Below are 25,268 nucleotides of genomic sequence, written 5' to 3'. Positions count from 1 at the left end.
TCAGTTTGTAAAATGTCTCCATGCAATGTAGCACTAAGCTGTAATTTTGGTTTCAGTATAATCACAGAGTATTCTCTCAAGAAAGACATAGCTTCTCAGAATCTTTCCACACATTCCAAAACCACAGCTGAAGATTTTTTTTTCTTCTTGTTGTGAGTGTTTGCCTTAAACTATTTAAAAATTTTCATACAATAGACAATGTGAAGAACTGTTAAGATCTACACCAGTTTTTAAGATAAAACTCAGCAGACAGTATAATTCATTGTAAACTAGTGATAAGAACTGCCAATGCTGAAGAAAAGTATGGTGTATTATGTAATGTAATCCTACACCCACCGTATTTAAGTAACAAGTTTGCCAGAGGTCCATGGTGTGGGCACTTACATACAACAGCATACAAAAGCATACACTCTGCATAACCCACATTACACAAAACCAAAATGACAACGCTTTTCCACAAAACAAATGAGCATAGCCAGACAGAGTGGACAGGAGGGACTCTCCCAAGACAGGGCACACACACAGGGCATAGACAAGCATAGTGATGACTCTAGTACAGATTCTGTAGATTGAGAGTGGAGAGTAGACTCCAGATCCCGACACACCCACGGACACCCTCTAACAGGAAATGGCTGACTGAGATAGCTGTGATGGGGATCAGACCGGAGAAAGCTGGATTTCTGTGGTTGGGGTCAATTTTAGCTTTTTTATGTGTGCCTCTATGTAAATTTCAATCTATCTTTTTTTTTTCCTTTTGGTCACTCCAGAGGCTTCCGGGCAGGCAGACAAGGATAATTCCTTCCATTTCCCCTGATGGACATGGTGTCCTGCTGAAAGGCAATTATTCCTTATAGCTATATTCTGTTCTGTATCTCTCTCTCTTTCTCTACGTATCCTTCTCCTCCACATGCTCCGACTTCCTATCTTTTAACACAGCAGTTTTTTTGTCAGACAGGTCCATGTGGTCTGCTAGCCCACCTCCAGTTGGAATTTCTCCATTAACCATTCCTGCTGTGAAGAGTTGTTGATATGTGGTTCCAGAGAGGAATCTCCAATGTCATTTCAGTTCTCTTCATAAAATACTGCCAGTGTGTACAGCATATGCAGAAATTTTAAGGAACACATGTTCCTCCTCAAGATTTATGACAGGCATATGCCAAACTGATGATGCAATTTAGAGGATTTGGTTATCTATTATTTTAGCAATCAGGTTAACCCCAGTTGTCTGGTAAGTGCTGACTTTGTCTTGTTTAACCTTGAGTTTCTCTTCTAAACGGAAATTCCAGTAAGTCCATATGAGTACTGACTATGGCCCCCTCTGATTAAAGCAATATTCTTGAAATTTGAGGCTCAGCAAAGGAAAGGCCGTAAAGATATCTAAAGGGTTTAAAGAACGAACAACAGCTGTTATATTGTTGGGAAAATGGATGGAAAGTTGATGGGCATGAAATACTGAGATGTTTAACTGCTTTTCATAGCTATATGACTGCATTTTGAAGTCAGATTTCAAACCATGTGAAATTTATTTTGTCATGGCTTTCATAATGAGAGACATTAAAATTGGCAAAAGATTATTTCAGAATGCTCATTCTAATCAAGTTATGAGCACGAATTAAAATGGAGAGCGCATCAATCCGGTTCTCTTAAGTAAACGTCTCCATTTATGTAACCAAGCTAAAATGAGGAACATACATGGAAAACATGCTTACAGGTGAGTAAAGGATGCCCTCTAGAGGACATTGTAGAGTTTGGTTGTCTTTCCTGTGAATAAACAAAATACTGCCCTCATCTCTCACACAGCAAACTATATGTTTGATATAGATACACTCACAAAGATAGTCACAAAGCCTATAGATGTAGTCACGAAGCCTCAAATACAGATTTTTTCACATTGTACCTTTACTCTTTGTTATGTGTAAGCCTTGTCATAGTTTTGTTTTGTATCAGGTATGTTAGTGTTGTTTTGCTTTTTTGATTGTTTGTTTTTTAGCCAAAAACTGTGTCTCCTATGTGAGCATAGAGGCTTCATCAATCTCAGTGTAAAACTACCACTGAGGATCCTTCTTAAGCATCTCTAACACACTGTTCTTACTACCTTACTGATCCACACAACATGCCACAGCAGGAGAAACCTGGAGGGTATTCCAGAAAGCAGGTTTAGTGAAAACTCAGATTTAGTTAACTCAGAATAAGTAGTAAACCCTCTAATAGAAGAGCCCTATGGCTTCATTCTCCTATAAAAACAAAGCCATAGGGCTCTTCTACTGGAGGTTTACTACTTATTCTGAGTTTTCACTAAACCTAGGAGAATGAAGCTATAGGGCTTCTCCTAGTACTTTATACTACCTGCTCTGAGTTAACTGACTCAGAGTTTTCACTAAACCCTCTTTCTGGACATATTTACCTTCAGAAGTCCAAAGAAAAGGCTGCTCTAAATGTGGGTAGTCTGAATTTGTCCGCACAAAACCCATCTTAAAGACACGCAGAATATTGATAAAACTTTCACTTGACATGTAACCCCTCAGTCTCCTAGATAACAAGCTCAGAAAACACTGTCTGTTGCAGTGTCTGCCTCCCATTTGTATTAATCTATATTACGGCTATGTAAACAGTCTTTACACACAGCTTTGTGTGGATGGTTGTTATTATCATATATGTGTTGTATATGAGGGGTACATCCGCATTCGAATTTGTCAGACACAAACTAATACCCTATCTTACTTCCGTTAACGCTATATTGCGCTCCTTCCTGAAGTTCTGAGTTCTATTTGCAGTATTTTCAGCAAATTGCTTTTTAATTTACTTACACAACTTACTGGACTTTAGCTGGGTTTATCGATTTTTTACAGAGATTGTACGAAAGAGAATTTTGTAGAAATGCTGATTGAAGGGTTGCTATGGAAACCTCTCAACCCATTTACAAACAGAGCAGCTGTGATTCGCCAAACAAGAAGGTGCATGGAGGAGCAAGCAGTTGCAGTTGACTGGGCGATTCGGTTTTCAAATCAGAGCTTTATGACAAGGAACTAATTCAATGCTGGTGGATGCGGAAAACTGTAAGTCACTGGTCTGTCCAATTAATATTTTCCTCACGCTTTGATGTTACAACTGACTACACCGAGCACTGCCTGAGCCTGCAGCTGTTGCTTCTTACATATCACGAGCATAACAAATATTATTTTATTTCAACATAACTCACCTCTCAAAATAACAAACATATATTAATTTCCCTTATAAGTGCACAAGCGTTGTATTTAAATTTGTCTAGGAGTGTCTGGGTGAATTTCGTTGCTTTAACTACAGGTGGCAGTACGAACATATTCGTTTTTTGGTAACCACTTGCATGTAGGCTACTATGGCTTAATTTTTTTTTTAACCAGGGTCCTCAGCTAGTTCAATACAAGTTCAAAGAACCATGCTCATGTACCCCTACGTATACATGTTTGTATTTATGCTGGTGCTAAAACCTGTTGGAAATGGGAGTGCCACTGGTCATTCTCGTACAGACATCACGTAGGATAACTTTGATTTGTAAATTCGTGATCTTCGGGAATAGGTAAAGGCGCTGCTGCCTGTGGTCAGACGTTTTTATATATACAGCCCTGGAAAAAATTAAGAGACCCCTCCAAATTTTTTCATATATCAGCATCAGCATTTCACTGTCTGTTGAACACAAGCACACCTCATTTTAATTGATAAGGTACTGATTAGGTGGTCACCTGAATGAAATCTTATTTAATAAGGAAAAGTATAAAAACCGCTGCCGCAGTGGTCATCACTATCCTCTTGCAATAGGACCAACTGGATCTACCAGTGGTAGTGCTACCTCAAAACTGGAATTAAAAAAAAAAAAAAGACTATTGACCATACCAAAAGAGTTGAAAAGAACTGGGTCAGGTCATCTTCTCTGATGAGGCCAGTTTTCAGCTTTTCCCAACACCTGGTTGTCTAATGGTTAGACAAAAACACTGCATCTTTTTTGTTATTTCGATCAGTTGTCATTTACTGCAAATAAATGCTCTAAATGACTATATCTTTATTTGGAATTTGGAAGAAATGTTGTCAGTAGTTTATAGAGTAAAACAAATACATATTATATATGTATAAAACAAATATATATATATATATATATATATATATATATATATATATATATATATATATACACACACACACACACACACACACACGCATTGACCTTTCTGTGCCTCGCCTGTAAATGTCTCTGAGCATGTGTGATGGGCAAGAGAGAGAGAGAGAAAGAGAGAGAGAGAATATCATTAAAGCAAAGCTTCAGTGTTGGTTCTAAATGGGCCATATGTATATATATATGTTTATGTATGTTTATGTGTAGTATGTTTATGTGCACAGTTGCATTTACATCTCTTTTCAGACCATGAGCCAAACTAGAGAAGGGAGCAGTTCACTGAGTGAGGAGGACTATGAATATGATGAGGAAGAAGAGGCATGGGGCACAGTGGAAGAGCCCATCTCAGCCTTAGCTCCAGAGACATGTCTGCAGGAGGAACTCCCCTCTCAGGTCTCAGCCCATCCAGCCCTGCAGTGCTTAGATGAGGTAAAGCACTCCACTACAATCAGGGCTTCTCAGTCTGGGTCCTGGGGAACAATAAGAATTAGTGTTTTTTTCACATCTCATTGAATTTCTGAGAGTTTGGTGAAAAGTTAACAAGTTGAATCAGTTGTGTTAGTGCTCTCATATAATGAGAGATGTGCAGCTTAGCAGATTCCATGTCCTGGAGTTTAGAAACAGTGTAGCTGAACAAATGATGATATCATGCACAGATTAAGAATCACATTGATTTCTCTGAGTTGTCTCTACACACACTACACTGAGCAAAGGAGACTGGAGTGAAAGTTGTCCTGTTCATTCATTTGTTGAGGTGCTATGTGAAGTGTGAATGTGCTCTTTAAAGCATGTGAAGCATACGCAAAGACATACAGTTAGAGGCACACTCCACAGTAGATAAGGACAGACCCAAATCATTAAGGCAACTAAAACCATTATAGAGTTCTGTCAGTTTGTCAAACAAAATCAACATGATTCTTTATCACCACTGACTAACAGCCTAGTGTGTGCATGTATACAGTCAACTGAATAGTTCAATAGTAAATACCATGATAGAGCTGTTAGGGGAGAGGGTGGTCTGAATGACAAAAAGGTAGACTAGTTTAGATTGATTCATGTTATGCTAAAGAGTCAAATGTTCCTATTGTAAATTTACATGAGTTTGTCCTTTAGATTTTTTAATCCTCTGTTTACTTTTTAATACAATTTATTTTTAAAAAAACACTCTCATTTTCAAATGAATTAAGATATTTGTAAACTCTAAAACAGGTCTCAAAACCTCAGCAATCTAAATTTAGACATTTCATTGTAGGCTATAGTTTTGTGAAAATGAATTGACCATGAGACTTTTCTTAAAACTTTATTTGATTTTATCAACAAAAAAAAGAACAGACTCAGGAACAAAAAATAAACCATTTCAGAAAATAGCAGTTCTCTGATTTACTGTACAGAAAGTATTTTTTGAAGATAAAAACAGTATTAAACCCAGACTCTCATTCTCAGACAAAACACAGATATCACGTCATAATGCAGCTCATCCTTATGTTATTGGTTCATTCTTCAAAATAGTCACACAATTACTCCTGTAACTATTTTATGTAATACTGATTCTGATATCACACTTTCAATAATAAATACTGTACATTTCTGTCTTGACTTTATCACGTTTGATTCTCTACCAAGCCCTGCTGGTTGTAATGTTGTATTGGAGACACTGGAAAGCAAGATGGCAGTATGACATAAAAAAAAAAAGATACAGAAATTAGCCTTTAAACGATCTCTTATTTCTAAAGAAGGCATATAAAAGAACGATATTAGCTGTATTCCACTGTTCTTTATGTTAGACACATGTCCCTATTGTAATGTTATATGTGTATTACTTTGGTTTTAGATTTTTAGATGTTTACCACTGCTCTTTATGCAGGACCCATGTGTTAGAGTGTTTGCTACAGCGTGTACACTTTTATTTTTAGACATAGATAGCACACTCGATATCACATACTTTCTCATCAGAGGGTGCTTCATCAGAGTCCTTGGCCATCTGTTACTGTAACATATAAGAATTAGTCTTAAGCTTTGAAATTGTGAATAGTACCACAAGGTGTGGAAAGCTTTGGAATGTAAGTGTTCTTTTCACATCACGTTGTCTTTCGTTCCGCCTGCTGATTTATGGCACGTAATTCTTTGGCCTGATCATCATTTTGACTGTCTTAAAAGCTTGCCTGTAATTGGTGGGGTAATACTCAGAGGACATATTGTGCCACGTGCCCCAGAAGATGCCATTGCGCACACCTTTGTAGCGTTTGTGGTAGTACTTGCCATTGAGGTTGGCAGACATACAGGCGTCAAACCACCAGCCGGAGCTGTAGTAGGCACCGCAGTTGCCTGAAGGGTAACGGTCGTTGTCCCTGTCAGGCGTGGTAAAGAAGCACTGGTCGTGATTGAAGTGCTTGCTGAAGTGCAGCGCGTCACCAGCTGTACCTGAGTAGCCACTGATAGACAAGCGATAACGGAGGAACTCGTTGGCAATGTAGAACTGATCATACTTTGCATATCCTCGCACGCCCTCAAAATCCTCCAGCTCCACGCGCAGTATCATGTCCTTGGCTTTGGTGAGCAGGTGGATGTTGTCATTGCCCAGCCAGAACTCACCATGCAGGTCACCAAAACCCTTTTTGTAGTCGTTCCACATGCGGTTGAAGCTCACATTGCCGTGGAGTCGCTGCTGCACCACCGTCCAGCCCCCACCATAGGACTCCATATCACAGAAGACCTCAAAACTGCTGTTCCTGGGATCGGGTGTGACCTTGTAAACGCCATTCTTGCGTACGTCAAGAATACCATAGTCAGAGCAGTCACGAGGAGCTAAGATGTCTATGGAAAGACAAAGACAGAAACAGAACGTCAGGACCTACGTTACCTTCACAGAGTGGATCTAGAGAAAATCACTTTAGCCAAGGAACATGCTAATAAACCAGCACAGTGCTGACACAAGGATACACGTTAAATTAGACTGCAAAATAACATGCATGTCATCAGCTGCCTGTGACAGTAAACGGAGTGACATTAAGTTTGAAGCAGGGAGTGGAAGAGAATTTTGGAAAGTGAAGTCTTGTTCCTGTATCATTGGTGCAGCTAGAAATGAGCTTAACTAGACACAGGACGTATTGATGTTTATTTTCTAACCCTGGGCATCCAGCCCATTAAATGTCTTCCAAATGATAAAGAGCTGCAATCGCACTTTTATGGAAGGAAAGGAAGGGCCCTAAGCAACTGTTGATTGACAGGAGAGGATGTTTCATGTGTGAGATTAAATAATGGCTCAAATGCGCAGAGAGAGTTAATGCTCTTCATGAATGCAGAGCAAGTGTATTTTGATACAGTTTTGATACTGTGCAACACTTCTTTTACACTTGGTCTTTTAAACTACATATTTTCTATCTGATAGTGTTATAAAAGGCATAACAGAAGCAAATTGTTATCTTTGACCTGAAATTCCATCACCACCAACAAATTTCATTAGTTTTTGAAATACAGCTTCCAGTGAATCAGTGCAGTAGATTTTCAGCGGCCAGTTTGCGGTCTTCTATGTGCAAATGGTTGAATGTTGAAATATTTTATATCAGTAAAATTGCCAGTTAGATCTGAATAGGGAGTAAACATTGCTAGAACAATTACATGGCATGGCAACAGTTTTCTGTTCATTGTCAAGTCAAAGACAGAGCTACAAGCACAAAACAGCAAGTGCAGCTGTTTTTGATCATGTTTACTCCAAAGTGTGTTATGCCTGGAAAGCTAGTTAAGGAATAAATGGCAAAATGAATAAACGGGAATAAATGGGAAGAACAACCAAAGGAATAATTAATTTTCCTCAGCTTTGTGGTGTTTTCTTTGTAACCCATGACAACACTTACATTGTGCTGTCTTATAAGCATTGTTGTTGTGGAAGTAGTTGCGCAAGTTCATCTGAGTGTGTTGAGCACGTCTCTCAACATTGTGGAACAATCTAACAGCTGTCCCTCTTGTTCTATGTCATGAAATTGCAACATCTGTTTTTCTAATAGAGCCAAGGAGCAAATCGGTTACCCTCTCAGTTCAGAGATGCTTATTAAATTTAATCAGTGATCATGGGATTGCTGCAGAATTGAGAATTTTGGAGATTTGCTATTTGGCAGATGTAAATGTTTTCATGACTAGTTCACATTCCATTTTTAAATCACAGTCATGAGATTTCAGTATGGATCTGCACAATCTCCCAGAGAGATGGCCACAAATAGCCATACACTCAGGTTTCTCCACTGACAGGAACCTGGCTGCTGTTAGGTTAATGCAAAAGAATTTTCCAGAAGTCCCCTCATTTCAGAGGGCTCTTTGTATGCCTTCATATCTCTTATGATGATCATTCTCTCAGTCAAACATTAGAAGTAAAAATTTTATGAAGCATTTGCCAAGCAGTGTTCAAAATTTTGAAAACTTAAAACACTTCACAAAAGTGCTTATTTTAAGTATTTAGATCTATTAGTATCCTACTTTCCTACTAATGAAATGTAATTCAAGATTCCTCCAAAAATCACACTACACAGTTTGGTGTTAGTTCAGAATGGAAATATTCACAATTATATAAATACATGATCTTGAGTTACAGCTGTCATCATGCAAAAATCAAAGAGTTTCTGTAATAAAATAACTGATCTAAGATAAACATCCCTGACACCTTTCTCTGGAAATGGCACATTACAATGACATACTATAATGTTAATGAGCTCTTACGTTGTGGTGAGTTGCGGGCAGGGCACTGGCTAGAGCAGGTGCTGCTGAGACGACTGACCACATTGCTGATGTTCTCCACTTTGTTGTCAACAATAGCCTCCACATTTTTCAGGTTGAGGATCTTGATTCCTTCCAGCTGACCCTGCAAACCGTTGATCTGGTTTCTCGCATTCCTCAAGCTCGTTGACATACGGTTCATCTTTATCTGCATCTCTTTCACCAGACTGTTGCTGAAGGTGGTGGAGATGTTGGAGATGTCCTGACCTGCACTGATCGCTGCAGGTTGGTCCTGTAGAGGTGGCTCACTGCTGTCCCTTTGCAGGTTTTGGTCTGCCTGGTACTTCTTGCCTTCTAAGCAGGTGTTTTTAAGGCGGTTGACCGTCTCTTTCAGACTCTGCAGCTCTTTGACGGTCTTCTCCAGCAGCCGAAATTGTTTAGGCAGCTGGATGGTGAGTGGAGGCAGAGTGATTTGATATGGGCACTCATCCTCATCACTGCACTGCCCAGCCGGTCTTAACTTCACCGGGCAACCACCACCGGTAACCTCTCTATCACCACCCAGCTCCTTGTCTCCAACCTTGGAGGTGCTGCTGCTCACAGCCACAGAGCTCTGTGTGAGGTTTATCACCAGGACTCCGCAAACACACAGCAGGGGCAGTCTCATGGTGTCAGGCACAAAGCAGAGAAAGAATAGAGTGAAATAGAGAGGGAGCTCAGGAGCACTGGCTCTTACTGCAATAGCAGGCTTATTAAAACAGGCAAGAGAGGAAGAGAGGGTGGGTGGGGCTGCACTGTATTGCGTAATGTTAGGCTCGATAGCATTCTGCTGTGAGAAATTAAAGAGGAGGTGGGTCTTCGTTGAATACCAATACAGTATTTTTTTTTTTTTTTATCATGAAGGCTGTGACTCATTACCTTGGAATCACCATCACTGCACTTTTCTTGTTTCCCGTTTTCTCTGTTCCTGAAATACCGTTTTCATTTCTCAGCACTGTGTAATTCTATAGGCTTTACAAAGTTATTTGCATCTCTGCCTGGGTTCATAAATCTTCACTCTGTGCAGTTGGTGTCAGTACAAGGTGGAGACATTCACAATTGTCGTAAATGTTTAAATGAGCCCCTAAGATTTTACTGTTTTTAGGTCTTTCTCTGTCAGCGTACACAAGCTGCCTCTCAGCCCTGTTCTTCTACACTCATTATAAAGCTTCATTTATTAAAAGTTCTGGGTGGAAGTGAACGTGAGAATAGCTTCAATATCATAACATTATACAACAGTGCAGTTACTTCATCATTCATTTTTGTCTTTCTTGCTAGAGTACCGGATCCGTGAACATCAATCCCTCTTCTCTTTTAGAGCAGAATTTCCACTGTTTAACAGACACAAACACTGGCTTATGTTACAAGGAATGCTGAATTACCATTGGCTTGTTTACAAGCCCTAAATAAAAACATTTTACAATTGTGATATCACCCTTTAAATAATATTTGTAAATGCGTATTGCTATTGCATTTTTTTCAGTAATAATTGAACATAAATTAGAGGCTGCACCACCAAACACTGAAACAATGACTCCCCGCTCCGTTGTGAGATGCTTTAAGGAGGCTGTAGTGCCTGAGATGTAAACCATCGGTCCCCGTTTTACTGAATCTCTCATTTCAAAGCTCAACCTGCATGTGCAAATCTCATGGCTTCTTCTGAGCATCACAGTTGCTGGCAATCAATTCTGCACTTTGGCTCTCCATAGATCTGTTTCAGGAAGTCTCCTAAATAGAGTACTGTGAAACAGTAACTGCCTGTAAAGCCAATCTGGATTGCCCGATGAATCAGTCTATCTGCATGTGTCTAATAGATTTCTGAAGACTATCTTGAGTCATTCAGTGTTAAATCCTTTTTATGAATTGCTGAATGTGGTTGTCCCAGCAATTGGATTAGTCAGTATGTACATTGCAAACATTCTGTGAATGTACTGCAAATTACTCAAATTAAACCACTGTTTTATTATTTTATAGCATTCCATTGTAGTATTCTGAGTATTCTGAATTGTACCATGTTTTCAAATTACATCATACAATTGTTACATTAATGGTTATTTTAGCAAGTGATTTTTTTATCTATCACAGTTAACATTTGGTCATTTTCAAAAGCACATCTAATGATATTTAAGCTATCTAAGAGTGCAGGCTACTGACATCTAAGTTATTTGAGCATGCAGGAAATACAGTTATGATAAACTGCTCTGGTAGTCATCTTCCAAAGCCCTCCACACTTTGGAGGGCCAAGTGTGGCTGATGTGCCCAAGAAATCACATGATCAGATGGACTGGTAAATGGCCCACTCTGCTAAGGTCATAGCTTTGTGATTAGCAAACCTCTTTTATTTTCCTATCAGACCTCTTGGTCTTTGATTTGCCTATCATTGTTTACAATCTCTAAATGGCCCTCTGCACTTAAAGGATGCTTAAATCAGAAATTGCATACTGAATTGCTGCTGAGTGTATGTTTAGGCGCTAAGATTTTGTTTGTTTTGTCCCTTTTGTAATGGAGGAAACACAGATGTTCCCTGTTCTCTGTTGGTCATGATGATAAAATCATGGTGAACATTACTGGCCATGTCTCAGATAAACAGTGTTCAAAGTTTTTAGTTGTTGTTTTTTCGTGGGGGGGGGGGGGGGGGGGGGCAGCTGTTACATTTGTAGCAGTTGAACTCCAAATATTATTCCCAGATGTTCTAATGTAGACTCAGGCTAAACTGTAAAACCATTAAGCTCAGGCAATCATGTCATTTGAGAGAGACTATTTGTGATACAATAGTCTTAATTCTCTCTCTCTCTCTCACTCTCTCTCTCTCTCTCTCTCTCTCTCAGATGTTCTCTCTCGGTAAAATCAGTAGGACTAGACTGGTGAAGCTAAAGTCCAGTTTCAGCTTGCTGCATGACACACTGAGATGGTAAGCGCACAGTAACAGCTGTGTCTCTCACATTCAACATCAAGTTACATTTACATGTCCACACAAGTATTTACAGAGTGTTAATATACAGCGCTAACCAACCTAATCTTTATTTTTAGTAAAACACTTCATATTAGTTATGTTAAACAGGTTCTAAACAACAGCAGTGTAACCTATGAACTCAATATATAGCTTTGATTCCGTTTTTTTCGTAGTACAACATTCACATTTGTTGAGGACGACAGATTTGGTCTCTCTCTCCTTCAGTTCACAGGAGTCAGAGATCCGACTCCTGCAGAAGGCAAAGGGTTTCCGGGCAGAGCTGGAAAGGCAGCAGCAGGAGCTGGAGAGTGTCGAACAGTTCCCTGAGGGGCCTGACACTGAGGTCACTCAGCTGAGACAGAAACTCCTCAAGCTCAACAATGACCTGCGAGAGGCTGAGGACAGGGATTACCAAATGCAGCAGCAGCTTGAGTGGTAGGTGGCCCATTCTGGGTTTTAAAATGCATTTTTAGAATGCATGTTTCGTACTGCGTTGGATTTCGTTGACATGCAGCACGATTCCTTTATATGTTGCATTACGCATCATACAGTATAAATGCCTGTGAAACCGTCGCACTGTGTTTGTGTGTATGAGTATTTGTGTTGCGTAGTCTCGGCTTAATTTGTTTACTCCTCTCAGGGTGTGGGTCAGTGCCCCGTTCTTGTTCCTCTCAACACGCCTGTCCTTGTGTCTGAAAGGTCAAGAATGTCCTCAGAAACCTCCAAGGAAAGGAATGACATTTGCTGTGCTGAACTCAGTGCCTGAAAGAAGTCACTAAAGCATTGCATGGCAACTGTAAAAACTGTAACAAACTATGTACACCGCGAATGCAAAACAATTAATTTTAACGAACTGGAATAGGAATGTGATTTAGAAAGAGAGGCAGCTATGTTGTGAAGTACACAAATCATCTTGTATATGTATTCCTATGACAATACCAAGCTGAACATTTACAGTAATTGAAACCACTTGTAACACATTCTCGCCAGATTTTTCAATGAACTTTTTTTTCTCATAGCATATTACAAAGTGACTACAAATCAGTGCAGAAGTTAGTTTGGGCCCCACCCCCACCTCCAACCCCCTGACTTGAGACTGCAAACATTTGACATGCACATGCTGCTAGTGCAGATATGTCTTTTAAACACACCACAGAGCCTTGATCTTCAGCCAGACAGATATAAAGGAATTCACCTCACATGATGTGCCATAATTCACTTAATCCTCAGGAGCTGTTTCCCTTGCTAATAGGAGATTATTGTTATGAAAGAGCAATGTGTGCTTATTCATGTATGCAGAGCATTTTAAGCAATCTCAGGAATTTTATACTGACGCACAAACTCATAAAACATTAATGACCAATAAATATAGAGGATACAAATAAAACCGCAAATAGCTGTTTATTTTAAGGCGCCCCTTAGAATTTGTGGAGAGTGTGTTTCTGTGAAACCACCTGCAGCGCTAAGATTTACTGCAATGTTAGGGATGTGTTTAGTAGCCAAAACTCTTAACATCATCTGAGGGTAATCCTGTGCTGTAAAATCTAATTAGTTAAGTTTACTTGAAAATATTATACAAACTCGTTGACTTGACTGAGTTAAGCTTTTATTGCCAAGTTAAAACATGTTATGTTTGAGTTTCCAGGAGTTACAATGAAGTGATTAGCTTAACTAGTTAGATTTTGTAGTGTGGTACATTTAATGGGTTTGAAGAAGGAGAAGAAGAAGAAGAAGAAAAAGAAGAAGAAGAAGAAGAAGAAGAAGCCATTTCCTACATTTTATTTTAGATCCCTCTGAGTATTTCAATTCAAAGAATGATTTCCTAATTTTGCTCTGTTCCTGTCTCTCTGAAGTATTTCTCTTCCTTTTTCTCATTAGAGGGAATTTTTCTGCAAGTTTGACTACACTTGTTTTTGTTTGTAGTCTGCAGGAGGAAAAGACTGCTCTTGAGAAAGAGTATAAGAGTCAGCCCAACCCCGATGTGAGTATCACAGTGGACTACAAGTCATCCTTACAACCACTGAAGAAATGACCGATTATAGCCTTTTTATTCTTATGGCATATGATACATGTTCCTTGAAGCCATAAAGCCTAAACAGAGGTATTCCTGTCAAAACTCATAGCTTAAGAGTCACACTAATAGGATTAAGATCTGTTCAGGCTTTTTGAACTTGCCTGAGGATGGTGTAATTCTAATCACTGGCTCACTAAATGGATCTTCTTAGATAAAACTGAGGTATTGTGTAGATATAACTGCTTCTTTTAGAATGCATTAGTGTTAGAAGTTTTGTCTTTGCATTATTTACACTTAATAATACACATTATTAATAAAATAACAAAACCTTATCTAAACCTAACCCTGTCTTGTCCTTCACTGAAGGGTCAGCTGTCATACACTGTAAGATATATTGGTTAACTTAAGTTGAAAACATGCAAACTCATTCCCCTGATTGAACTAAGTTTGGTCATCCTGAAACAGAGGTGAAAACAGTTTAATCAGTGAATCAGTTGCATTCATAGCAGGATGCCACAGCAGTGCGGGTGTGGTTAAATGTATCCATTGATGATGAAGGAGCTGGAGTGGAGGTTGGAGGCTCTGAAGAGGAGCTGTGAGGAGATCAAGGAGGATATTGCTCAGAGGCATCTAGAGATCAAGAATCTCAACAAAGACATGGAGGACCAACAGCAACAGATACAGAGTGAACAGCAAGAGCTGGAAAGGAACAAGGAGATGATTACGCACAAGGAGGTGAACCAGATCTGTCAGTCACAGAGATAATCTATTATTCTGAGTGGCTCAGGCTGGAGTTAGAGTATGGGTGGTGTTTTATGTTTTTGACTTCAGGCGGAGTTGGCTCAACTCCTCTCCATGCCTACACAACTAGGGAAAGAAACTGAGAAGATTCAACGAAGAAAGCTGTAAGTCAGCACTGCTCTGTCAGTTATTACACTCACACTGCAGCATTATGGGTACCCTCATCATTATGCTCAGCGGAGAGTTTTGGTCATGTACTGACATTTAACACATGCATATATATATGTGTGTGTGTGTGTGTTAATATATGCACGTTTTGATTCAAAGTGGCGTCAGAGGGTGTCATTAACTGCTTTTAAACTCTCAATGAAACTTGAACAATAAGAGTGCGTTAGTGTGTGTGTGTGTGTGTCTCACAGGGAGGTAGAGAAGCGTAAAGCATTGCTGGATGAGCAGCTGAAGGACCTATCAGAGCAGAGGAAGTTGACAGAGGAGCAGTGCCGAGTCGTCGATGCGGAGCGCAGGGAGGAGATGAGGGAGCTGGAGGGACGCAGGGCTCTCCTAGAAACAGCAGAGAGAGAACACAGTATGCTGCTGAGGGAACTGGAGATGACCAAGGAGAAAGAGGCCGTGCTGATGAGTCAGAGGTTAGAACGCTGAGGATCCCATACAGTACTCTCAGTCTGGATGGATCAGAGGTTTCGAACGCTTACCACACCCCAAATCACCATAGTCATATCACTGTTTCAGAGGTTTGGAACTCATATCATACTTAAATTCCTGATTAGGCCAAGGTGTGGATTTCACTGTATTGTGATGGGGCAACAGTGGTGGTCTCTGTCCTCTTTAAACTAAAATGATAGCTCCTAAATTCACAGCATCCAAACAATGGCTGCAGTCATAGTGCATTTGTAACCAAACCACAGATTGCTTCTCTGGGACTTGACTTGGGTGATATTCAGCAGAAAAGACTAACTCAGTCTACCACAACACAATGACAGCAAAAGTAAAACTACTCAGCTCTGCTGAGATTTAAACCATATTCAGGCACTTTGATGCTGATTAGTAATCCCTGAGGGCTTCATATGGTCTCTATTTTTTTTTTTAATCTGTAGCTATTTACTAAGAGATGCAATAGCACACTAAGGCAGATAAACATCAATAAACAGTCTTGTTTAATGCCTTTGTTTAATAAATAATGCATCCTTTTTGATATCACTGTACTGTAGAAGCTTTTTGGACATTAATCTTGGCCACTTCACTGTGGAAAGGAAGGCTGTTCATGAGAATCTGACCAGAAAGGCCCGGGAGAAGGACCGAGAGCTACGCAATGTACAGAGAATGGAGCAGCAGCTGAAGTTAGCCAAGGTCGGCCTGGGACACACTGAGTTTCTGTACAATGAAACAAAAGCTCAGGTCAGTCTGCACCTACTGGCGTCTTCACGTGTCTCAGTGATCCTGATCACAGATAAAGACTCAGTGTGTTTTGGAGAATTGCAATGGCACAGACTGCAGAATAGAAAGGAGTTAATAGATTTTGTTTTTGGTACAGCTCTAGCTCGGACTATGGAATAGTTTGCCTCCACAGCATTGCTATCACAACACTGAGAATTTCCTTTTGGAAAGTTCCATCACTCACAAGGCTCAGGTGAACTTCAGTAACCCTGACACAGAAAGAGAAGTGAGGGAAAGAGTTGCTTACAAGCCTCACAGTTCATTCAGTGCAAGAGGGGTGGAGGAATTTTGCAACTATTACGAAGTGTGTATGGAAAAATTCAAGTTCAAGCATTTATTCTGTCGGAGCACTGTACAGTTATATGCCATATTTTTCACTTTACATTGTGATTTAGCTCTTGCAAAATCTCAGTAAGCTCTTGCAGAAATAATAATGCATTTAAGATTTTTGTATTGTTTGGTTGAGGTCTCCAGCGTAAACTTTCTTTGTCAGGATATTAATCTTGATATTTATGCTCAACATTAATTAAATATTTATAGCTGGAAAAATGACGTTGGTAAAAAAGTCACTTCAATAAGATTATGCAGTAGATTGATTAATTGGTTTAACTGGTTGTAATATTGGTAAAACCACTGATTAATTATGCGGACCCATTTTGAATGATCGGTTCTTTTGTTGTTTCCCCTGCCAATAACAGGGGAGCCTCTGTGGTTTTAAGAACTTTTTCTTTTTTTTTGCAGAGAGATGCGATGCCCAAAGATGATGGCTTACTAGAGAGGAGGAATGACCTCCAAAAGGAAATTGAGAACCTACAACGAAACTTCATTCAACAGGTATTCTGTTGAAGATTCATAAAGCTGAAAATAGAACATTGTCCAAAATCCTTTGGCACCCTGGGTAAAGGTGAATGTAAAAGACATAAGAAAATACATTATTCTTGGTAATATACCAAAACAAATGTTTTGATTCTTTGAGCTGCAAGTGGAGAATAAAAGCATGCATTTTTTCCCACATTTTTTAGCGTAAAGTATGACTCAATGCATACTTGTCTAGTCTTTTTTGCAATAGTATTGGAAGTCACCATGCATCGTGTAGTAATTTTGACATAACAAAAGTGTAAAGGTTGTATGGAAGGCAGATTGCATTTGTATGTGTGTATGTGAACAGCAGTCGTTGGTAGAGCTGAAGGAACAGGTGGAGCAATGTATGAAACAGGAGCAGGCTTTGGTGAGGGAGTCTTACCGCTGTAGAGAAGAGCTCCATGACCTCAGCTGTCTGACTCTTATCAAAGCAGAGGAGAGAGCACAGAAAGGTCGTGAGCTTCTCAAGGCTAAGGTACAACACTAGTTTTAGCCATGCTATCAGGTATTTCTACACATTTACAAGTCATTCATTAAACATGTATTGATATGTATCATCTCATCACACTAATATGAGTGATCTGCATGCATGGTGTTTTTATGTTATAATAACTGCCTTTAAGCATCTTCTTACTCCAGTGGTACACATCTGAAGCACTGTATGGTGATGTTACAGCTGCACAGATTATTAAAGTGCTAAACTCTTAAATCATATCCTCAGTTTAATCAATCCCTCATTACCCAGCTGTAATAGTGGAGCAGTTTCTTTATACACACTTCACTTAAAATCTTATCAATCATTTTACAGATGAGATACAACCATAACACAGAAGAATTAAAGGTCAAAGCTTTATTCATTCAGGAGCATAAGAAACAGAATCAGGATATCAAGTCCAGGTAAATCCCACCGTTAAATACATATCAACCATCTACTGTCAAAATTTCATATATGCCTCACTTACATTTGTCCTCTGTTGTGCCAAGTGTTTCCTGAGCCAGTAAATGTTTTACTTCCTCTGTTAAGGCTGAACACACTTGCCAAGATGTATGACGTCAAAAAGAGTGAGAGAAATAAGTTTGTGAACCTCATCCAGATTATCAACCAGAACGCATCTGAGAAGAGGGAGAAACTCAAGTTCCTGGAAAATAACAGAGAGATCCTACGCACTGATGCCATCAACAAAGACAAGTAAAGCCTGGAATTCAGGTGTTTCCACACTTTACAGGAGGAAATAAGTGAAAACACCAAAACCAATTGTAGTTCTACTGTGGACACATTTCAATTTGAGGAAAATACTTTTAGTGTTTCTAGAGAAGTCTAAAACATGAGTCTGACAACATTTTCCATCGTCTTTTAGTGATTCAACAGGACTTGTATTGCTTCTAGTATTTTCACACACCAAATTTTGGCGATGTACTTGTCTCTCATTACATTATGTCTGGACACTGAGTTGCTTATAGAATGAGTAATGTTATTCAAGTACAAATCAGAAAGCTTTTAACGCTGACAAATTTCACTGTTCTGACTCGTTCTTTCGGACGCGTGTTATGACTTTCTCGAGTGTTCTTGCTCTAATATTTATCTCACCTTTGGGTAAAAGTTTCCCTCAAACTAGCCTGGCTCCCTCCCCCCTTAGGCTATTGAAGAAGTTGCAGTTGAGGCATGTCCATAGTTACAAGTTGCGGAGCAGTCTGAAAAAAGACATCTCTAAGGCCACCTTAGAACTTCAAGAATTACGGCAGGAGCGCGAGGAGCAGAAGGTCAAACTTGGCAGACTGGCACGTGTCATTGACTGCCAGGAGCAGACCATGTTACAGATACGCAAGAGCTACCGTGCTGCCCTGCAGAGTCACAAGAACCGGTGAGAACATCAGACCACCCATCCATCAGCACAGTGCTTCCTAAAGAGCCTTATGCTCTGCACAGTCGTGTTCCTAACAAAATCAGTCGGGCATTTCATGATGAGGTCATGACTGGAATGGATTTAGGAGCCAGTATTGTAACTAGCTGTAGTACCATTTTCAGTAACCCATCATCATTTGCACTGACAACTCACCTTTTATTTAAATATTAATGAAGGTGCCAGCCAGCATTTAAGTGACTCTATTACAGAGTTCATTGGTTAGAGGACACTAGGACAGGTTGACTCTCAAAATATGTGTTTGTGTGTGTGTGTGTGGTGTGTGTGTGTGTGTGTAACAGGGTTGCCCAGCTACAAAAGAGCGAGGATGAGATCCATATCCTCAGTGAGAAGGTGAACATGCAAGAGACACAGTACCACAAGAGAAATTTGGAGATCCAGAAGATGGAGGCAGACATCCACTATTTAAATATGTTAATTAGTGACGAGAACAGACAGATTACCCTTTGCCGCAAAGAGCTACCCCGCAAGAGACTCCTGGAGGAAGAGAGCACTCTACTGCAAATACAGGTAGACTACTTTATCCACTAGAGCAGTACCTGCAGCAGTGTGCAGTAGGCACAGGTATTCTGCTATCGACAGTCATGTCCCAGGTACTGAACTCAGTAGTGATGAGACAATTAGTGTCGATTAGACAATTCACACTTTAAGATGTTTAACAGTTCAGTTTGTACCTTGCTTTTTGGGCCACAGTTTGGTTTGTGGCACGGTTTTAGTTGAAAGAAAATTGAACTCAGACCTCAAGTTTTCTTTCTTTTCAAATATGTATGTAAATGTAACCCAAAAGAACACATTTAATACAAACAGTGACAAAACTCTTCAGAAATGATAATGAAAGAAAACTAGTCTTCGGACCTCTTTTTTTAAGATTCTTCTTTTAGAGAATGAGTCTAAGAAAACTAAACTTCAACAACAGTTACTTTAAATCTTTCCCCCATTTCAGTGACTGAAAGAAATCTAATCATCAGCATCTTTTAAGGTTCTTCATTAAGAAAAAGATTTCTGTTGTCATAAATGACAGCAAAACAGAAATCTTGCCTTGTCTGCAATTTGAATGAGGAAGGAGGGTCTTCAATTTGGGGACTGTCACTGAAGGATGCCATTTCAGCAGAAAAAGAACCACAGGATGACTGCAAAAATGATGACTGACTGCTCTGACCCTCCTCAGATCAATACGCAGCTACTTCATACGAAAAACAAGTTTCCACTTTGAGAAGACTAGAGATTAGTTTTACTTTATTTGTTAATGTGGATTCATATATTCCAATATATCTTATATTATTTATGGTCTGAGTAATGACACCATGTGTTTCATTGCTATTTAAAATAGTTGCTCAGTCAACATTGTCGTTAAAACTGTTTCATCGTCCACTCAATTAAAGCATAAGTGCACCACCTGCTAAGCACAGAAAAGGTGCACTGGATTCAAATTATGATTACTATTATTCCTAATGGTTACCTATACCAGGAATATATATTCCCTGTGATTTGGCATCACATGCCAGGGGAAAAGAGAAAAACTTCACTGACAAGAGCTGGGGTGGGAAAAAATGCTTTATAAATAATTTTACATAAGGTACCGCCTCTTTTTTTTTTTTCATTTTAAAAACACTTATTTTGATCTCATCCATCTAAGATTTTCCTCTGCTGTTCCTCTGTCTTATCTCGATTCCTCATAAACTCTAATCTGGCCTGGTTGTACCATGGGTTGATGAGAGGCCATGCATCTTGCTGTGTGTCCGTTGTATCTCTGCCGCCAAAGTCTTCTACAAACTGTAAACTATATTTTCACCCCTGCACTCTGACTGTTGTGCACAGTACATTATTTTCTGTGTTTCCTGTGGATACAGGTGTTTAATTTTTGGATGTTTGAATTGAAAGATGCATACCAGAGACAGCAGAGTTGGTTAATGCTGGCTGAAAACTACTGTATAAAATCCCTCACATACACCCTCAAACATGCACTCAGCTGAAGTAAGCACAAAGTCACTCAGGCATGAAAACATTTACACTAAGCAATAAATGTGATATACCGCTGTGCACTTTTTCAATGGGAAAAAAAAGTTAGGTACATTTATTCCCAGAGATTGTCATTTAAACACACATTCCAGCCAAGTCCTCAGTTATCTACAAGTAAACTTAATGTATGCTGAGAAGCAGTAGAGCAGAAATATGAGGCAGAATACCGCTGTATGTAATATTCATAATCTTTGATGCCTGCTGAATGTGGCCTGTGTACCCACTGATAATTCTGTTTTTGACCATTTATAGAGCCGTTTTGCAAAGAGGAATTTGCACTGTGCAATGCACCACTCCCCCTCTCGTCTCATACTGTATCTTGTTCTGCACAATGTGTAAACACCGAGCTGTCTCACATCACAGACAGTGGTGGGGAAGCGAAGACAAACTCTGAACCAACAGATCATCTCACTGCACTGCAATAGGTTTAGGTGCTAGAGTCATAAGAGAAGCGCGTAGAGCTCAAAGTCAGCCCATCCCAGTGACTTGGCATTGCAAACATTGTTTACTAGGAACTGCCACTGGTTGGTACTGAGGGTTGCTCTCTCTTTCAGTAAGTCCTGCCAGACAAGGATTTAGTCTGGAAATGAAGCTAGCCATTAGCATTGAGCTAAACCTGCCACAGGCTAGGATCATTGATCAAATAGTGTGACTTTAATGATGGTTAATGAACATTAGCTGAATTTCTGTTTGTTGTATTGTGTTCTGTTTAAAGAGTTGAACTCAATATTCCTGTTAGATATCTGTTTGTTTTTTGTTTTGTTTTAATTTGTTTTGGGTTTTTTCTTTTTTTGCAGAGACACACTACTCTGCAAAAAGTGTCCATTTGTTCTGACAGTTGTTATACCAAGACTCACATCACATGACTGTCTTCATCTAGAGCAGTACCCTTTGAAAAGATCTGTACAAAATCACTGAGACCTAGCAGCTTCTCAGTGACGACTGCTCTGAGGCTTGTCCTCTCCCCATCAGAATAAGAGAGCAAAGTTAATAGCTGAAAATAAAAAAACAAACTTTCAACCTCACACTTCCTCATGTTCTTCTCCCCATTCCTGAGTCATTTATTCCTTCTTTTCCTCTGGCTCTACATAAAGCCCTGATTCATTGTATTACTGTGGACTGAACAGATGACCTTTCACTTGTTCCTGGCGTTTGCACAGAAACCTCTATGTACTTGCTAGGCGTTTACTCTCCCTCCAGCCTGACTGGGTGTGGGCCCACCCTGCTGGAGATGCTCCTGACTGACTGCCTTGCTCTGACGCCTGTTTGTAAATTATTACGTGATTCAGTGCTTTGACTCTCTGTTGTGCTGCCTATGTTTTATCTAAATCAGGCTTGTGGCACTGGTTGGTTGTCATGTGTTTTTTTTTTTCACGGCACTCTTTGATGCTGATCATGAATAATGGGCTGGGCTTTGATTTGCTTTTCATTATTTTTTCGTAAAAGAACGTTTAAAGTTTAAAGCTAAATGTGTGTTGGGAAAAGAAGTTGATAGAATTCACTCTGCCATTGAAGAAGAAAATTCATTTAGTCTACAATATGCAGTGTTTAAGACAAAGCTATGAAGCACACACACACACACACACACACAAACAGAAACCCTCACTTTTTTAGCAGCACAGGGTCAATGTCAGGGTGTGGTCTTCATTGCAACATTGCTTGTGGAGCTGAAATGTTGTGCCTGTAGGACACTTTGAGATGTCCATAAACACCCTCACTGTCTATGGAAACTTGTACAATAGTATGAGTTGGACAGCCTCAGCTGTATTCTAACTCATTCTGCACAGCAATCTGTCACCCAGGCTTTTGGACTGTGTATCTATTCTTTCAAGAGTGGTCACAGCATCTACACAGATGCGCAAATATAAATAGGATTTAGATTCACAAATACAAAGCATCGTAAAAAATAATATAATCTTGATAAAATTTAAGATAAAATATAATATATTCGTATTTTGTTTCGTAACCTCCAATTCATTTAATCATCCAAGGCTCCATGCTTATGATATTGATAAAAGCAAATGGATAAGGGCTCTGTAGAAATACTTCACACATATGTTGTTATTTTCAAAATTCATTCCCATAGTCTAATGTTATTTAAACTACTGTATCATTTAAGCTTTTCCAGCCAACTGCTTAACTTATGACTACTTGTAACTGTCATCTCTCTGTGGCTGACTGAGCAGTGCTGGATGAGTTTTCTCAGGTGCCATGAATTAACTTTAATTCCCATCTCCAACATATCAAAGTGCATTTACTCTAAGTGCACTTACATAGTCTGTACTGACTTTTACCCTAACTGGGTCACTTTGGATGCAAGTTCTCTCTGTATACATTAAGGGGCAAAGCAGGCAACTCTTACAGATGAGAAGTGTATGCATCGTTGTCCCTTATCCAGATCCCAGACAGCTCCAAACAGCGATATTCTGTAGTGTGACCCATTAGGGGGCTGTGTGATCGTTCTGTTCTCATCTGGGTTGTGATATCGTGTCCAGGTGTCAGAGTGCAGGGACCAGCTGCTGTGCCTCAATGAAGCTCTTCTGGAGCAAGCCCAAAAGATCAAAGACACCAAGGGGAAAGAGCCATCCACTGAAGACCTTATCAAGAAGATTGAACAGGTAGGGGAACCTCAGTCTACTGTCTCCCTATCAGTTATTCTTGTGTTTGAGACTCTCAAGATAAAAGGAAAGAGTATATGCTTGTGTGTGTGTGTGTGTAGCTGGAGGAGCGTCTGGTGGATAAAGAGGCTCAGCTGCTGGAGAAGGAACTGGTGTATGAGCAGGTGAACCAACAGTGTCAACACATCTGCACCAAGGCCGAAAATGGCAAACGGGACACTTGCAAACTGGCCAAGAAGGTAAGACATACACACACCCACACTGTCCTTATGCAATCTCCTTAAGCACTTAAGTGGTTATAGAAACTATCTCTAGGTACGTGCTTATTTACTCATCATTCACTTTCTCCCCCTCAAACACACACACACACACACACACACACTCGTGGGTTCTTCATGAGGAGTGTATAAGGCTCTGCCTAGCCTCAGCTGGCTGCAGTGAACACTGTCCTCTGACAGCAATGGATTCCATCTCAGTCCATTCACATTTAACTTTAATGTGCCATCTTCTATACAGCCAAATCCTTTAAGCATGCTTTAACAAAACCCTAGGATATGACAAAAGTGCTGAGAAAACAGGCTTATGGATTAGAGAGAGTGACTGAAAGACTGAAATTAAAATTCAGCATGAAGCTAATTGCTGTGGTTTGTATTCTTCCATATAACTGCATGCATATAAAATCTCTCTCTCTCTCTCTCTCTCTCCTCAGGTAAACAAGATGCAGAGCCGTATCAAAGCCTCCACCAGGAGTATGATGGCCGTGGTATCTGAGCTGTCCATGTGGCAGGCGGAGACCATGGCTCTGCAACAGGAGCTAAGGGAGAAGGAGCTGCAAGTGGAGGTGTGTCAGCAACGGCTGGAGCAAGGCCTGCCACCGTCTGAGCAGATAGAGGAGGAGTGGCAGCGGTACCTCAGAGACCGCAGACAGACCAGTGCTGAGGAGAACCTCAGGGTCAGCTTCAACACCACACAAATACCGCACAATCTCATACACACACACACATTTCACCAAGTCTACACACCAAAGTGCTCATGCAAACACAAACATACAGTCATGCAGCCTACAAACACTTCCACAATGATGCATTATTAGTTTGTTCCTGATATTGATACAAGCATGATAAAACTGCTTTTTACAAAGGATGTGCAGAATGATCCTAGAAGTTAGGAACAGGAGTGTTCAATCCACAGCTTTGCATCCCTGTGTCCTGCATCACTCTACACTGTGTTTTGACTGATCTAATTCTTTGCCTCAGCTCGCTGAGGAAGAGAAGTGGAGTCAGCTGCCCAGCGGTGTGTACACCACAGCAGAGCCTCGGCCCAACTGCTACAAATCCACTGGAGACAGGCTGGACATAGCCAAGCCTTATGGTGCCCAGGCACCCTTTAAACCTTCTGAACCGGGCTCCAACATGCGCCACTTCCGCAAGCCCCAGATCAAACCCATCGAGATCTAGTCCTTCGGAAAACCATTCACAGACAGGTGAAATCAATGTTAATGTCAAAGTGGGAAAAAAAAACTTGAAGGAAAAAAAAAGAAACAGTACTAGATGTTTTTGGAATTAAAAGGAAATTGTATCCCATTTTCCGCAGAAACCGTTCCTCTTCCTTCCAATCACATGACATTTCTGCAACATCTGGAATTGATTTCCAGGTCTGGCCGTTACATGTTTGTAGGGAAACGTCAGTTTCTATTGTTTCTCTATCTGTATCCAAGAATGTATTTGGGGAAGTTAGAGAGAGAGTTTTTATAAGCCATCCGTTCTTAAGTGTGAAAAGAACTTGCTGGCAC

At 40.0% G+C, this 25,268-nt stretch overlaps 2 protein-coding genes across 2 annotated transcripts; one reads left to right on the top strand and one right to left on the bottom strand.

The window, feature by feature from the left end:
• The first annotated feature begins 4,396 nt into the window (after positions 1–4,396).
• ccdc146 (coiled-coil domain containing 146) lies at positions 4,397–24,933 on the top strand. The gene is made up of 18 exons (XM_030773135.1): positions 4,397–4,576; positions 11,722–11,804; positions 12,072–12,281; positions 13,770–13,827; positions 14,419–14,595; positions 14,692–14,765; positions 15,021–15,248; positions 15,831–16,017; positions 16,798–16,890; positions 17,225–17,392; positions 17,726–17,814; positions 17,942–18,106; positions 18,555–18,779; positions 19,121–19,349; positions 23,354–23,476; positions 23,578–23,715; positions 24,186–24,428; positions 24,733–24,933. The coding sequence occupies exons 1-18, from the start codon at positions 4,397–4,399 to the stop codon at positions 24,931–24,933; spliced, it is 2,871 nt and encodes a 956-aa protein (XP_030628995.1).
• fgl2a (fibrinogen-like 2a) lies at positions 5,475–9,557 on the bottom strand. Its single transcript, XM_030773892.1, has 2 exons — positions 8,858–9,557; positions 5,475–6,961 (listed from the first exon to the last, which is right to left on the bottom strand). Exons 1-2 carry the CDS (start codon positions 9,519–9,521, stop codon positions 6,255–6,257), a joined length of 1,371 nt encoding a protein of 456 aa, XP_030629752.1. The 5' UTR covers positions 9,522–9,557; the 3' UTR covers positions 5,475–6,254.
• Positions 24,934–25,268: the final 335 nt, after the last annotated feature.

The sequence above is a fragment of the Chanos chanos genome, chromosome 1, assembly GCF_902362185.1.
Source record: "Chanos chanos chromosome 1, fChaCha1.1, whole genome shotgun sequence".
Taxonomy (NCBI): Eukaryota; Metazoa; Chordata; class Actinopteri; order Gonorynchiformes; family Chanidae; genus Chanos; species Chanos chanos.
This window is presented reverse-complemented; position numbering and strand designations above follow the sequence as displayed.

Bases quoted from the DNA above. Each gene is read 5' to 3' on its own strand.
- ccdc146 (XM_030773135.1), top strand. From the start codon at position 4,397: ATGAGCCAAACTAGAGAAGGGAGCAGTTCACTGAGTGAGGAGGACTAT. The intron at 17,815-17,941 runs GTAAATCCCACC...TCCTCTGTTAAG, and splicing joins AATCAGGATATCAAGTCCAG to GCTGAACACACTTGCCAAGA. The intron at 23,477-23,577 runs GTAGGGGAACCT...GTGTGTGTGTAG, and splicing joins TTATCAAGAAGATTGAACAG to CTGGAGGAGCGTCTGGTGGA.
- fgl2a (XM_030773892.1), bottom strand. From the start codon at position 9,521: ATGAGACTGCCCCTGCTGTGTGTTTGCGGAGTCCTGGTGATAAACCTC. The intron at 6,962-8,857 runs GTAAGAGCTCAT...GTCTTTCCATAG, and splicing joins TGCCCGCAACTCACCACAAC to ACATCTTAGCTCCTCGTGAC.